Source organism: Rhipicephalus microplus, chromosome 1, assembly GCF_043290135.1.
Source record: "Rhipicephalus microplus isolate Deutch F79 chromosome 1, USDA_Rmic, whole genome shotgun sequence".
Classification (NCBI taxonomy): Eukaryota; Metazoa; Arthropoda; class Arachnida; order Ixodida; family Ixodidae; genus Rhipicephalus; species Rhipicephalus microplus.
In genome coordinates, this window is record NC_134700.1 from 293,078,756 (window position 1) to 293,095,939 (window position 17,184).

At 43.0% G+C, this 17,184-nt stretch overlaps 1 protein-coding gene and 1 non-coding gene across 3 annotated transcripts in view; one reads left to right on the forward strand and one right to left on the reverse strand.

Moving 5' to 3' along the window:
* The window catches only part of LOC119159413 (polyamine deacetylase HDAC10), a 44,103-nt gene extending 37,367 nt beyond the window's left edge, over positions 1-6,736 (forward strand). The window contains exons 15-18 of one of the 2 annotated variants that reach the window (XM_075865160.1): positions 688-728; positions 1,877-2,002; positions 3,387-3,515; positions 5,266-6,736. In XM_075865160.1, coding sequence (XP_075721275.1) covers positions 688-728; positions 1,877-2,002; positions 3,387-3,515; positions 5,266-5,307 — 338 coding nt within the window. In that variant the 3' untranslated portion in view covers positions 5,308-6,736. The remainder of the gene's footprint in view (positions 1-687; positions 729-1,876; positions 2,003-3,386; positions 3,516-5,265) is intronic. The other variant, XM_075865161.1, reaches the window with a different exon arrangement.
* Positions 6,737-14,772: 8,036 nt separating this feature from the next.
* TRNAT-CGU (transfer RNA threonine (anticodon CGU)) lies at positions 14,773-14,845 on the reverse strand. Its single transcript has one exon. It is a non-coding gene; the product is annotated as a tRNA-Thr (tRNA).
* Between the last annotated feature and the right edge of the window lie 2,339 nt (positions 14,846-17,184).

Here is a 17,184-nt window from a genome sequence, read left to right on the forward strand (position 1 = left end):
ACTAAAATCTGCTTGCTGAAACCGTACATTTTCATAGCAATAAAAATGTTTTTTATGCCACCAAAGGGGAAGGTGTCCTAATCAAGCTCATTATAGGCTTATCGACTATGGCCCTGAGCATCCCGAATGTTGAAATGAAGTTTCAAAGTTTCAAAGTGACATAGTTCTGTCAGTGTATCAATGTCCGGGCAGGGGCGAGGGGGTCTAATCAAACAGGAAGGTTCCACTGTTAGGTCTCTAGAGTTGCCAAATGCAGTTAGCACTTTGAAACGAGTAATATGTTGAGTGCACGTACCCTAATACTTCACCCATTTTACAGCGGGGTGAAGCTAAAACACCGCTATGCGTCCCACCCATAGCAAAAACATTCTGGGCGTGAACACTAGTGGTCCTATACACAAAAGAACCATGGCGAAAAAGCATTCCAGGTGCGACAGCAGGGTTTAACGCTGGTCTTTGGTCCTGTACTGTAAGTGTACTGTACTGTACTGTACTGTAATACGTTCGGACATCTATAACACCAGTAAAGGAGTTACTCCTCGTGACAGCGTTGTGAGACGTTTAATAGATTTGCATCCGTACTTACAGCCGTGGTATTTTCTGATTCTCCGAGAATTCACCTTCTCTTGCAGGGTATATAAGGTTTGCTAGCGTCAACTAACTGCTCCTTTTATTTTCCTGCGACAGCTACGCCTATTGTTGTGGAGCCTGAATGTGACATTGAAACTGTAAGTTCAAAGTCGTTCACTACTTACTGCATGATTTTAACAAGTGAGGTATAACTCGCCAGTGATTTGCACGTAGAGCACAGTCACGCGGTAACACTGCCGTACAGATTCCAACCGGTGCACAAGCACAAAGCTTTGGAGACCGATTCAAATGTGTATCGATGAGTACCAGGAGCAAATCTAACCAAGTCAAATATAGAACACCCTTTTAAGAGTATTTGAATAAATAGCGCTCTAGAATTGACTATTTGGGGAGTGTTTCTGCTACACAACAATAATCATCATCTACTTGGAGTATACTTTCCTCGCGCTATCACCACGGCTACGGTAGTTCGTGGCCGCGAACGGCGCGTGCGTTATTAATGTCACATATGAATCCCGACTGGAATGTGGCCAGCGCTGGGTTTTCATGAAACGAAATGCGAGCAAGTAAAATTACGATTATTGTTTGAATGTAAACATTCGACAGAAGTCTGTCTGGTTGGGTATGAAACTGAGAGAGGATTTTAACTACAAGAAAAAAGTTTTTGGATGGAGTTTAAATCATCTCCCACGATTATTGTTGTGTATCGGAACTACTCTCCGAATACTCCATTTTTTTTCCTTTGAGTGTAGGTCTTTTGACGGGTGACATGGTGATTGTAAAACGGTCTCCATACTCTATAGTATTCATGACTTATCACGAAGAGGAAAATTATTATTGCATTTCACATTATCAAACGGTGCTCATCTAAATAAAAAATGAAGCTTTATCGACGAGTGCGAGGTTCTTTTGCCTAATGAGGACACTTCAGAGCTTATGCGGGCGCACAAGAAGATGGGGAGGAAGCAGGGGGTCACACTACATTCTGGTCGCATAGGCCTCAGTGGAAAGGGTTTGAGAAGAAAGGAGGGTGATGGCGGTGTGGTGAAACTTCACCCACTTCTCAGGGTTGATGTCGATAAATTCTCAAGATCGATACCGATACTAGTAGAGGGAAACAATATTGAACTTTGGCGACAATGATGGGCAAGGGCAGGATAGATAGGGGCGGAAATGTGAGCGATACCACAGCCTTGTAGTATAGTCAATACACCTGAATAAGTCATCTACGTGGCCATGTGTGTTAACCCTTAAGTTCTCTCAATAACGCGTGCATTGGTATCAGTGGCAGATCCCCGTCCTGAACTGTCCGCATGGGAACATGATCAGCAGCCTGCCGAGCCACGGTCTGAGTGCAAACCTGCGGAACCTGGACGATTTCAACAAGTGGATATGCCTCACGTGCTTTCAAGTGAGTTATAGGGCAGACGCTTCTTCAAGTAAGGCGAAGCGCAATTATAGCGGTAAAGAGTTCGTTTCGCCGAAATTTCGACGTTGGTGTCGATGGCGGTGTCGTTAGTTGTGACCAAAAAAAATTGAGATAGATGCGCATACATAATAATACAAAAATCTTCAGTCTGAGTGATGATCGAGCCCCAGCTTTCTTCGTGGTATTCTGCAACGGAGCCGCAATAGTGCTTGAAACTGCTTTTTAAAGACACGCTATATGAATGTTATGTAGCGGAAGGCGTTTCCTTGATGCACATAACATTGTATGGCAGAACTACGTACAATTGCACCAGGCGTCAGAAAAGTTTGAGTTGCGCAACGAATGGGTGGTTTAAAACAGCCCTCACTTTACCGAGCATGAAACTGCGAGGTGCACGTGGCACCACATGGACGATTAGTAGTACACTTCGCAAATTACCAAAAGGAAGACTTATGACGCAGTAGGCCGTTCACAACTGTATTTGCAGTACGTATAGGATAGTTTGAAACGATCAATGCTACGCGCACAAATGTTCTTTTCCTGGAGGCGTGGCTGATGCGCACGGGCCGCAGTTTCGCTTCCGCATTCCAGCCTTGAAAGCGATGCTTAAGCGCCCTCCATTTGTTGAGAAACAGTGGATGCGTTATTACCATAACAGTGTCGCAATTACATTATGGCAGGACAGAGCTAACTATGAGACAGGGAAAAGGCCCGTTGCGTCGGAACAGTCGTTACGGTGTTTGAGGGCTGACCCGAAGACCACAGGTTCGATCCGGGCGTAGTGGTCGCATTTCGAAAGAAGTTAAGTGCTAGTTGTCCTGTGCGACGAAGAAATGGTCCAAATTCCCGGAGCCCTCAGCTACGGTGTGCCTAATAACCATACGGTGGTTTGGGCACGTAAACCCCAAAATATTGTAAGGAGCGTGAAATGGGAGACAGTGCTGTGTCCCGTGTGCTTCGTAGATCACTCTGTTCTGCCGTAATGTTCATGAAGAAAACAGGCTTACCTCAGAACCCTTGTGATAATAATATGTTCCTGTTCCTGGGTGACGTATGGTCATTCTTATCGTCTGTTCTTTTTAAAAAAAAGAGTGGGGGAAACCACCCGTTGGCAGCAGAAAGCTACGCGAAAATACCCACAAATTTCTCAAAAAAGAAGGAATTCGTCATGGTCCGCGGCTTGAACCCGGGACAAACGCCTCTCCGAGGCGGTCGTTTTACCAGCTCAGCTTTAGGTGATACCCACAATTATTCAAGTTCCAAGACATGTCTTCTTTCGTTATATCCGAGCACACGGGTACATATAAATTGAGCTGCAATAACAATAGCGCATTATGAACTATAACTGGGACGTGCAATTTCACAGGTGCTGGAAGGCGAAATCAAAAGCGACGCCCTCGTGGATCATGCCGAAAAGAACCAGCATTTTCTCGTGGTCAATACGCACACGCTACACGTTCGCTGCCTGTCGTGCCGACAAGGTGTCATCCATGAGGTACGTGCTACCGAAATCGAGGTAATGTGAAGCCTTATCTTTCGATCGATGTACTAATACAAAGACACGAGAAATTATGCACTGACGTATACGTTAGAATCTTATAAGTGTGCTTGCTTGGGCTAGTTGGTAATTGATTGTTACATTCTTGCACACTGCTTAAAAGACTAACACTTCGTTCATGTTTGAAGTTTGAAGTTTATTTTATTTCTTTCTGATACAGAAAGAGGAGATGAAGGATCACTTGGGATGAAGGACTAGACGGTCGCAAGCGCAAACTTTCAACTGAGTTTATTGGACAGACACATGATGCTTTAACGTATTCTCGTTTCATGGTTACAAAAAAAAGTTTACAAAAATGAATCACAAGAAATTTTTATACAGTACAATTCATATGACTAGTCGTGCCGAGGGAACACGCACCTATCACACTTCTTGTATTACGGGTTGAGGTACATAATTTCTTTCTGCGTCGGTGCCAAAGAAACCATACTGGCGCAGTCATCTTACAGGTGGATAATCTTGAATGCCTCAATTATTTTGCACGTCATCTGATTAGTGTGCCTAGTTATCACCTTAGTTTTACAGTAATCTTGGAGGCCATGATTGAGGCCATGGAGTTTCTAAATATACACTAGAGGCAACTCTGGCGCTAGTGTCTATGGGAGCTGCGATGCATGGCTCTTCAGCGAGCATGGAAATGATGGGCAGTACACGGATATGTTTAATATGCGTACTTCTAACTCCGTCTGTGTTCGTGTGACTAGGCATTGTTTTCTCACAAAACAAAAATGAGCAAATGTTCAGCGGTTGCGCTTCACCATTCTCTATTTTTTTAGCCTTACCATATCAAATTGGGTCACAAAGGTCAAGAAGGTTCATTCTTTTCTTCTAAACACAACCGACACACAGCAATAAACGAAGCCAGAAGTGTGGTTCACCGCCAGAAAGTACGAAGACTGGGCGAACCCGAGTACTATCCAACATTCCCATGGTCGCTGAACGATCGCAACGCCAGAGTCCCCTTTAGTTGATATTAGGAAACTCTATGATCCAAGCAAAGCAAGCGCGTTGTCATATGAGTTGCAGAACTGTTGCTATGGATGGATGCTATAAGCCACGCCGACGCTTTGGGTAGGGTCGCCACCTGGCAGTGATTAAGGCGTTGACTAAATTGCACTTTTATTGGAAAGCCACCAAATTGTACGGATGCGAAGAAACAATGCGTTAAGTGAACTAATCGTGAATTCCATGGTGATAATACATTATTATACTTTTCCAAGAGTACTGTAAGAGGGAATTCATAAATATGAGAGGCGTGTTTTTAAAGCCTAAAAGTATGTGAAAGTGGCGCAGTGCAAAAAAAAAAAAAGTGACCGTGGCGATGTTGATAGTGTGCTCGGCAGCTGTTGTAGCTGACCGAGAGCTCATGGCTTTGACTCCTGTTGACGAATTTTTTTCTCGCGGAAGATATTTCTAGACGTCATTTCCGTGACAAAATAACGTCACTGAATTATTGGTGGACCCCGGCATAAAACTCTTTCGTGTGAAAATTAGGAACTTCAATGATACGGGAAGACGTCTGGCTGGCATAACTAGATTCATTAATGCATTCATTCCTATGGAGACAAGAAAGAATGCTTAGAAGAAAGTGTAGTTCGTGCTCTACAGGCTAAATTGTTATGCATTTACTCTAAGTGAATTAAGCACTTCCTCGGGTAAATTTGTTTTCCCTTTTCCTTCGTTTCAGGAATTCATTCCTATTCTGGCTCAACTCTACAAACAGGAGTAACTACCCCGGCAACAAGCTTCAAGCGTGCTTTGTTTTGTAACGTAAACGTATATCTGCAGCTGGCAACTATTGCTGCGTTTATTATGTAGGGGTATTCTAACCTCGTATGACAGATGCACTGAATGTGACGAGATGGTGGGAATTTTTCTTATTATTTCGTAACTGACTGCGCAATAAAAACACATCAATCAATCAATCAATCAATCAATCAATCAATCCTTAAATCAAGCAATCCATCAATCACTCAATCGATCAATTTCTTTATGATAGGAAGAATACATAAACTAAAAGCTCGGAAGTTTAACGAGGTCCCTAACCGGTTACAAGTTGGCAAAGCAGCAGGAGCGAAAAACAATCATGCATAAAGAATACCAAATAAACTTGCACGTTGGACAACATCGCATAAAGTGATACAAAATTTATGAAACAAAGCGCTTAAATTAGAAAGAGAATAGTTGAAATATATAATCATCAAGTGGCATAAACATGGAAAAGCAACAATCGATCAGAAGAATGGCCGAAATTCCGAGAAATGTATTATTCAGGCAAATAAGTGGGCTGGGCGAAGTGTTTAATGTGACAGTTTTGTTTAGATGAAAGATCAAAATCTTTGTGGTTTATACAGGTTAGTAGGGAAGGTAGCCTACAGAACAATGATCGTTCATTATAAAAAGTTCTAGGGGTGGGTACATTGCAAACTTCTTCGTGCCTGGTGGTTCGAACACTTGCGTTTAAGTTTAGCAAGACTAATTGTGGTGTTGGTGCCATGCTTAACACACTATTTATAGCACAACATCAGCCTGTAATAGTACAAAAAACTGGAAGAATTTCTTATTTTAGAAAAAGTTTTGTAGAGGACAGATACTGTACAGCAGCCACATGTCGTATGGCTCTTTTCACTAGTAAGTACAACTTGCGCAGACTTGTCACTTCGGTAGCGCACCGCGCTATGCTACAGTACTGTAAGAAAGATAATACCAGTGCATTGTATATCATAATTTTCTACTTAGTAGGAACAATAGATCGCGTGCATGCAAGGACACCAATGGCTGATGACATTATAGAGTGTAGGCTATCGACCTGTACATTCCACGTAAGGTGCCGTGAAAAATATACTCCAAGGATACTAACAGAATCAACCATATCTAACTGATGAGAGCCCAGAAATGAATCGATCTTATTTGTCAAGGTTCTTCCTTTAGGCATATGTAAAATAACGTATTTCTGAAGTGTTTAGTTTTCATAAGTTTGCTGAAGTCCACGAATCTACGGCAGACAGTGTTTCATTAGCCATCACCTGTATCTCAGTTTTGAAGCTCCCTGTAATAAAAACTGTTGTGTCATTGGCCTAAGAGACAAATGTTGCGTTTTCTGAACAGTGTATACAATGTAATTTACGTAAATAAAAAATAAACGTGGTCATAAAATACTTCCTTGTGGCACACCGTCAACGAACGGCTTCCTTGAAGATAGTAGATTGTTGGCATTTGCGAATTATGTCCTGTCGAAAAAATAGAATTTTAAAAGAGTATGCGCTGTTCCATGCACATCACACTTTTTTGATTTGCTGAAAAGGATGGAATAATCAATTAAGTCAAATGACTGAAAAATCGACGTATGTACCCAATCCCTTTTTTCTTACGACTAATTGCATCTATAACTATTTATTTATGAGCCAAGAGGGCTGTTTCGGTAAAGCGATTCTTCCTGAATCCATGTTGAAAATCTTGAATGAAGTCGTGGTGATTAAAAATGGTAACAATATAATATGCATTACTTTTTGATCACTTATGAAAGCATTGCAAATATGGAAATAGGTCAATGATTGTTTATTTTTTCTTTATCACCTTGCTTGTAGACAGGAACAACGCGTGCGTCAACATTTGTTTTGGAAATACACCTGTATATAATATTATATTATAAATGTGGGTAAGTACAGGGCATAAAAAATTGATGGGGTGAACCTACAAGTCCAAGAAGCAGCTGTTACCAATATTACTGAAGCAATTTTAACTTCTAGCGGGATAGGTGGGCAAAAAATAGAGTGTTACTGAACGCTTTTACACACTGGAACTGATCATAGCTGTTATAGCCATCAACAACATTTCACTGAGGTTTCAATAAAAATATATCATTAAACGCACTCGGTATCACATTTCCAAAAAGTTTTTACCTGTTATGACTCAAAACACCTGTAATAACTGAAAGCGAGGTAGGTTTTAACAAAGCATTCAGTTTGCGCCAGACTACATCACTTCTTTGATAGATTGGGTCACTATTGCTACAAAATAATCACCATTTGTAACCGCAAGTTCATTGGTTAAACTATTTCGATATTTCTTGAACTCGCATAGTAGGGCTAGATCTCTATATTTTACAGATTGAGCATACAGCGAATGTTTGCGTTTAACCATACCAAGAAGCTGAGACGTTAGCCAATGTTTTCGTGCCTTGAATGAACGTGGTAATTTTTTTTTGGGGAGGGGGGAATGTTCGCTGAGAAAATGTTTCTTTGGGAAAAGTTTTGAAATTGCTAATAAAAGCAGTGTATGCAAAGTCACTATCTTTCGCATGATAAACGCTATGCCAAGCCTCTTGGGCAATAGCTTGGCGAAATGATTCAAGATTTGATGACGTGATAGATCGAATAAGAACTGTTTCTTCAGTTTCACTAGTTTTAATATAATATATAAGTGATAACTAATGCCAGTGTACACAACGACAAACTCTAACAAATCAGTGGTAATATCTGAGATGAATACATCTAATAGGAATGCGCCATATATGGTCACTTGTGTTGCAGAAGATATGTTTGAAAAACCATATACATTGTGATGAGTGAATGGAATTTTTTTTAAGTGAAGCATCTCTTACCGAACTGCAGCGACTTTGAGCGTATCTATCTATCTATCTATCTATCTATCTATCTATCTATCTATCTATCTATCTATCTATCTATCTATCTATCTATCTATCTATCTATCAATCTATCTATCTATCTATCTATCTATCTATCTATCTATCTATCTATCTATCTATCTATCTATCTATCTATCTATCTATCTATCTATCTATCTATCTATCTATCTATCTAGCCGCTTACGTTTGGGTGCTCTTGTGGTCACCCCTTAACTTGACGAGAACCAAAATTAACTTGGGAGAGTAAGATGGTTTGACGAATATGGCGCTCTGGTCAAGACACGAATAATGTCCCGATCCCGTCACGCACGTCGTCAAACAATCCCCGCCAGACAGTGGCACATACCCACGGGTGGGTATGTGCCGCTGCAATGCGGGTATGTGCCACAGGCGATTGAAACTTAGTATCTACCCAGGAACGACGAGAACACACATGGGCAATTTTAACGCGCGAGCGTAAAGGAATTCCCGACATCGGTGGCGTCGACCCTACGAATGCAAGGAATAAATGTCAGGGGTCCCTGCTTGAATCGAACCCAAGAATTCTGCGTGGCAATGAAGCTTCTTACCACAGAGCCACGACATGTCACAAATTCTTTTCAAATGAACGCTAATCTTCGTGAAACGTCAATAGTGGTTGCAATGCTGCCTACCCAATTTTATAAACATTACATATGCACTCCTTTGATACAGCCATGCGCTGAAGTTGATTTATGTAGCAGTGTGAGCGCCAGCATCCTCGCGAGCATCAGCGCTTCATATCAGCTTCTGGAGTTGCTAATACGCATGTTGCAGTTCGCATCGTTGCGCAAGTGCAAACAGTTGGTTATATAAACATCTGCAACTTTTCAACATATGTCTGTGCGTGCAACATTTGTACATATATTTAGCGTCATGTCATGACGTGTCGCTCAATAAAAAATTGCTACACGGTCACCTACCCTCTGCATGCTTCGCATAACGTCTATTCCCAGGTGCATGGGATCTGCCGAATGTTTTGTAGCGGGAATAATGAAAGCATGTTTATATTGACGTCACCGCCTAAGACCATGTTCATTTTCTCCTCTGGTGAATAAATGAAACGCTTTTCAAGAAATGCAATAAATCGGGTCGCATAACCAGACATGACAGAGAACATGTTTTTACGGCTTTGCCTTGTTAACACCTCATAATAAGGAGTTACATCAGTGTAATCGTCCACGAGCTTAGCCAAGATATTGTCCTTGAGAGAAAGAGCAATACCATCCCCTCGCTTATGCCGACGATTACGGAAGAGCGACTGATCGTTAGGAAGCTGAAGCATGTTCGCGAATTCATTTTTTGTTAGAACTGTTAAAGAGTGGAATGGATTGTCTACCATGCAAGTGTGCTGTAAGAACGAAGAATTGTTTATGTCCTTTCTGTAACCCCCTGTTCGCGAATTCATTTTTTCTTAGAACTGTTAAAGAGTGGAATGGACTGTCTGCCGTGCAAGTGTGCTGTAAGAATGAAGAATTGTTTATGTCGTTTCTGTAACCCCCCTGCTGTAACGCCTTTGGGCAATGCGGGGTAACCTTTGAATAAAGAACAAAGAATGTCTGATGTGGGCGTCAACCAAATTTCATTTAACATTATTACTGGAAACGGTATTCCGAAAGTGTCGAGAGATCGTCTATTTTATTTGGCAGCGAACGAACGTTTTGATGGAAAAACGTCAACTCTGGATTTTCAGCTGAGGCTAATAGTTTTAATTCGGAAGGCACGTAACCCATTATTAAAGACAAGTCAAACGTCGTTAGACGATATTATCATATTTCGGACATGTCCCTTGTGCTTCAAACGATACCCACCCGGCTGTCCTCTGCTTCTCTCACCATCACACATCACAATAAAGAACACCACAGCATGAACAACACAGAAGAACAATGGGAGGCACTGCTGTCCAGCTTGGCCATTGCTGATCAGTGCTGGCTGGTCCAACGGGTAGAGATGATGGCTAGGGGTAGCGGAGCCCAGGAATAGGGGCCCGACCATTTGGAAGGCTCCGCGTTATGTGCGAATAAAGTTTTCGCTCTCTCTCTCTGTCAGGCGTCAAGTGTTCATTGATAGAGATTGGAACGGCTGGGGTCTGTGGGAGATCAAGGTCTGTCGTAGTAGTTAACCTAGCTTCCCGGTTCTTGTGTGTGCAGAAAATTTAATGAATTCGTGCCATGACACGTGTATTAAACAAGCAAATCCACTGTGTATCAAGTGCAGCACTTAGCGTGAGAGGGGAACCGCTAACGATGCTAAAACTTGCGTCATCGTACTTGGCTGGTTCCAGTGAGGCTAGTTTTGAAAGCGCCGTCCTTCCGATAAGACGAGTGCTTACATTCGGAATTAATATAACACAGCCTCATGTAAAGTTAATTCATCGTGGTTAGCCTGCACCTCCAGTACTCATGCCAGAAGTTTAGAAACTTGTCGATTTCTAAACGAAACAAAACTACAACACACAGACCTTCAGGTGAGCAAACGATTATTGTTTCATCATATTCGACGTTGTCACAATTGACAGAATGGCTCATTAGAAAAAAGTGCATTTTGTATCTCGTAAATATCCATGGCTTGAGACTATTATGGTACTTGCATGAATAATCAGTTAAAGAGAGTAAGAAATGTAAGACGGCTAGATCACAAAATTTAGTTATATTACAGCCTACAGGATTAGGTACGCACAATGATGAAATTGTATGTATGTATGTATGTATGTATGTATGTATGTATGTATGTATGTATGTATGTATGTATGTATGTATGTATGTATGTATGTATGTATGTATGTATGTATGTATGTATGTATGTATGTATGTATGTATGTATGTATATGTGTGTGTGTGTGTGTGTGTGTGTGTGTATGTATGTATGTATGTATGTATGTATGTATGTATGTATGTATGTATGTATGTATGCATGTATGTCAACTCTCACGCCTGCTAGGACACTAGGAAATTCAAGGGCTCTAGGGCAAAGGCGCCATATTCAAACCAACTGTCGGACCGACTTGGTGTCGCCAGACATTTGACGGTCAGTACGCGTGCTGCTCTGCAGAGATGAAAACATTTTTTTAACAATTCCCTGGGGCTGGCCAGAATAGAAGACGCGTTATTTTATTCCCGTAATCGTGTCTGTATAAATATTCATATTTCGCGGCAGTGGCGCTAGACGGCGCAGCACGACAAAAGGGGGAGCGTGAAAGAGAATCCCGGTCGTGGTACATGCGTCAGGCATGATCACTGTCTGCCCTGGTAATACGACCAATGTGTCACCATATTTCTTCAATGCTTATTACATTGACGTTTGAAGAAGCCATCTCGAGATGGTGTCAGCGTGATAGATTGCGTACATGTTTTTCTTTTTTCAGAACTGTGCAACCTATCTGAAACTGCTGAGTGTAATGTGGAGGCATGTCATCATGACATGCATTTTAACGCGATAGCGTTAACCAGCTCGTTTCATGGAAAATTCCAGCATTGGCGTAGGTGGAAGAAGCAGGTGTTCTAGAACAGAATCAAGTAATCTTTTTTTCACGGCATTTATTACAAATCAGGTTATTGTATATACATAACTCAAGGCCACCCCAAATCATGTACAATAAGCGTTACGAAGCAAATTAAACACAACACAGCGTTCCTAAAGGGTATAAGAGCAACAAATTTCATGAACAGGGGATACCAATCCGGCTAGAATTCTATAGTTGCTCATAAAAGTCGTTTAGTTTAGTCGTTCAGTTGTGCAAATGTGACCACAACTATACAGTGGTATCGCACGTCTGTCTAACATGCGAGGTTTCCATAAACTATGCATGCCCATTAACGAGAGGTCGTCAACAGGCATAACATCAGTACTGGTTTGTACGAGATAACGTGTATTACATACACTATGGTGTGCTATGAGAATTAAAATAATTTTGTTTTCTGTAAAAGCACTTTGTAGGACGCCCCTAAAGAAGTTGTTTTGACCATACAGTTTTTAATGAAACAATGTCCTTTTGTCTTTGTAACTTCACAGAGGCAGCAGTAAATAGAAAATGCAAAGACACCTTTACTGCTTAATGGCTTTCGCAGATAGTGTTTCTGTATATGCACTTTGTAGAATTGGATCTTGGCGAAAGAGGCGTTTTCACCACAACTACAAGCACGTCATGTCCAGGCAATACAATATATAGTGAGCGGTGTAGAGAGGCGGAAATAATATGTCTAATATATCAATGTCAAAACACCACATGAATGTCCTGTGCTTGGAAAAGTCTCCTTTACTGCATGTAATCTATTGCGTGGCAGAAGAATCGCGCAAGGCCTCCAAACATGCGAGTTGCGCAACAAAAGGCTCTTTTAAAGGCCCACCCATTGCAAAGCAATCAGGGATATTTGATAATCGTTAGCTGCAAGAACACGAAAAACGTGAGCAGCTGCGTAGGTTCCCGCGTCGCCTTACGGAGGCGTAGTAGTACCTCCGTTTATTTGCAAAAGGAATAATTATGGCAGAGTGAACACTTAACAACATGTGAAATTTCTCAGTGGGCATTATAACATAGTTTGAAATACCACACAGTCGTTCGTTTTCTTACGGCACGGTTGAGGGGTGCACCGAATCAGGCCGGCACTTCAGAAGGCGGGGCGAGATTTCACCTTCCACTGTTGAAGCTAAAGCGTCCTTAAGAGTTTTAGGAGCGAAGCTCCTTAAGGCGTGGGCTGAGCGTCCCGTCGTAGTCGTATGTAGCCACCTCTCGTTAGTTCTTGAACCGGCCGTAGAGGGCGGTACTTGTACATATAAAGAAATGCATATACACTGAAAAATGCAAATGGTACGATATTAGAGGACATTACCTGTAGTATGATAAATATTAAAAATCACAGCATATTCATGGAGTGAATGATGATGAGTGGGGCGAACCGCCCATCAGTCCATCCGCGCTTCCGCCCGTCCGTTTGTTCTTGCTTCCGTCCATCCGTGTGTTCTGTGCATTCATCCGTGCGTCCGTTCATTCGTGCATCCGTCCATGTGTCCATTGGTCCGTAGGTTCATTAATCTATCCGTCCATCCGTCCGTGCGTTCATCCCTGCGTTCGTCCGTGGGTCTGTCCGTATGTGCGTCAAACAGACAGACAGACGACGGACGGACGTGGCCAGTGCATGATTCGCGGTTTGCCGATACAAATTGTGATACGCGCAAGACGGTGGCGGCACGCGCTGGAAGACGGAACCCCGTTGTGCGAGCGCGTGAAAAAATAGGAATGACGTCACACGAAGAAGTTGGCGCTCGCGTGTTGATCGGCGGCACCGTACGCTAGGGGGCGCGGTGTAGTAAAATATAAGCCACAGAATGCAGTGCGTGTGGAGAGGAAGAAGAAACTGCCGAACACTTGATATTGTTCTGTAAATAGCTTCACCCTATGGTTCTGGATGATGGCGCAGTGTTCTTCAAAGCACTGGGGTTTAGGGACAGGGAGGGCGAAATAGACTTTAAGCGGGTAGACTTAACTAGAAGAAGGTTATCTGATTGGTGGCTCAAGTCAAGGCACGAGTGAAAATTAAACCCTTCACTGCAAAGTACGAATCCTCAAACTCACTCTTTAAAGAAAAAAAATAAATATAGTTTTTGGTTCATTAAGTATTACGGCTTGGTGGCGCTAGCCACCGCCCAATCTAAAGGGTACAGCCATATCCATCCATCCATCCATCCATCCATCCATCCATCCAAAGCCGTTTTGGCGCGCGAGCGCATTACGAAGGTCGGTGGATGGACAAGGTTGCAGAGCAGCATGCGCGCAAGGCGGCGGTGGCTCGCACTCGAGGACGGAACCCCAGGGTGTGAACGCGCGAGGCAGAAGCGTGCCGTGAAGCTGCGTGGCGGCGCAGACAAGATCCCGGTGGGCAAGAACGGGAGGCCGAAACGGCACAGCAGTGGCGTGCCGACCCAGCTTCGCCCCACTCTCCATCATTCACCTCATGGATATGCTGTCATTTCTTTCGTCACATTACTGATAAAATCGAATTATGTTTTCTTTTCAGGGTCTAGTTAAGGTAATTTATGGTAAAACGCGGCATTTCAACCATTGCGTCATGAACGGAAACGCCGTCATTGTGGTACTTTGTTTTCACTCCTTTATTAGTGTCATGATAACTACACTGCCTGCTTCTCTTTCCCACAGCAAGCACTGGCTCTCCGGCTTTCTTCACTGATGTTGTTGACATGTAATGCCAAGAATATATATATATATATATATATATATATATATATATATATATATATATATATATATATATATATATATATATATATATATATATATATATATATATATAGTTCAGTAGATCCTCCGTGAGCGGTCACAACGTGGTTTATTTCGACGTTTCGGCCTAGAGTCTGGCCTTCATCAGGATATATATATATATATATATATATATATATATATATATATATATATATATATATATATATATATATATATATATAAGGGAAAGAAGCGTATACCTGGAAAGAAGGAAGCGTATAAGGGAAAGAAGCGTATATGAAAAAATTACCAACTGTGAGCAGGAATCGAACCTACGACCTTCGAATTACGCGTTCGATGCTCTAACCACTGAGCTATCACAGCGGCCCTCCCTCCATCCACTTTTTTGGGTTTATCTGTGAATTTAGAAGTAGGAGCGACAGTCAGCGCCATCTATAAGCCAAACAACGAGTGTGAAACCACTCTTATGCGCATGTTTGGCGTCACGTAGCACGTGAACTTAATATGAGCGGGCAGCTGATTAATTGTCTCTCTTATACAACCTAAACACACCAAGTCTGCCAGTACGAGACCCTCGTTCAATGAAATATATATATTATATATATTATATATATTATATATATATATATATATATATATATATATATATATATATATATATATATGAGATATAACAGACAGTAATGCCAAGGAATGTACAGGGGAAGTTATTAGAACCAATGGAATGTAAATAAGAAGAAAGAAGAAAGAAAAGTGGATGAAAAAATTACCAGCTGTGAGCAGGAATCGAACCCACGACCTTCGAATAACGCGTTCGATGCTCTAACCACTGAGCTATCACAGCGGCCGTCCCTCCATCCACTTTTTGGGGTTTATATGTGAATTTAGAAGTAGGAGTGAGAGTCAGCGCCATCTATAAGCCAAACAACGAGTGTGAAAACACTCTTATTCGCATGTTTGGCGTCACGTATCACGTGAACTTATTATGAGCGGGCAGCTGATTAATTGTCCCTCTTATACAACCTAACACACCAAGTCTGCCAGTACGAGACCCTCGTTCAATGAAATAAGGGAGAGAAGTGTATACCTAAGGGCTCGTATTTCCGTGTTCGAAGGTCGTGGGTTCGATTCCTGCTCACAGCTGGTAATTTTTTCATCCACTTTTCTTTCTTCTTTCTTCTTATTTACATTCCATTGGTTCTAATAACTTCCCCTGTACATTCCTTGGCATTACTGTCTGTTATATCTCATTAATATTGTGTTAAAACACGGAAATACGAGCCCTTAGGTATACACTTCTCTCCCTTATATATATATATATATATATTGTAACGACGAGAAATAAGAGACAACGCCTTTGCTGCAGGCCGGCTGTTCTTATTCTGCTTCGTCTTCCTCGGCTTCCTTCACCCTGCCTGCGCCCTTGCCTGAGCCCCACTATTTATTATCATTACACTCGGCCCCGACTGCGAGCCTCGTGGGCTACCGACAATGTCTCCGGTGGGCGGCATTGACTATTCCGGGGTGGCCGGGCTCGGCCAAGCTGATATTTCACATGGAAGTTTGTTGAAGGAGATTCCGGAGGACGACACTGGCTGTGACGTGATGGTCGGTGCAGGCGTCGTCCACGATGGGGCCAACGCTGTTGACTTGGACAAGATGCCGCTAGCAGGAGATACAGACTCCTGCAAAGTGGCCGCGTTGGTTTAATCTCGTCGGTTTGAGCATCCTGTCGCAGTCGTGTTACAAATGCTGGAAATAGTCCACGCTGCACCGTCACCTGCTGCACTGAGCGTCGACGCCTGCGTTGCTTGCGGTGTGGCAAGGGGCGTCGGGGTGTCTTTGTAGTCATCTGAGAGCCGAGCTTGAGAGGCAACGCGTGCTCTTGCAGCACTGCCTTTGTCGGACTCATGCTCAAGCTGCTTATTCCTATAGTTTCACGTGCAGTAGAGCCTTCATTGTCAGATGACCTGTCACTAACCGGAAGTATTACCTTCTCTGGTAGGTCTTTGCTGACAGTGACTTTGAAGGAGGCGGCGCTTAGCGTGTGGCAGACGTCCGCACACTCGGCCACAGACTGACGTGATATCAGGAGATGTCGCTTCGAAGTGAGGGTCAACACTGTAGGGTTGTTCGTCCCAGGGTAGGTGGTTAAATTGGCTGTCGGGAAGCTGCAAAATACAGCTGAAGCCGCGAGGGTGGTCTCCTTCTGGGATCTATTCTCGGTAGCGGTCGCGTAAGACTGGGTGGTCGTGGAGAGGTGATGGTGACTCCGTCCAAAAGCAGCTATGAGCTTGTCACTCCAGTCCACCCAGGATGTCTGCCGCACGCCTTCGTATCGATGCCAAGCCGCGGCAGCATTCCGAAGGCGGTCTATGGCCATGCCCCACTTCTTTTGGTCCGTCCACGCTGCGTGATCTCCGACAGCGTTGACGGTTGCCACCCATTCCTTGGCATCGTCCTGGAAGCCGCGAAACTCCGGTAGCTCGAAGGAAATCGGCGATGGCGGGACTGCGGGCAAAACTCCGAAATGTGCCCACGCCAAGCAGTTCACTTGCTCTGATACCTCCGTGAGAGAACGCCCGAGATTACGACGGCTCTCGGGCGAGCTTAGCTCGAAGTTTTGTGAGGCGGCCGCAGCCAACATGGCATTGAGTGCGCACAATGTTGGCAAGATGGCAGGACATAGCTGGGAGCTCGAC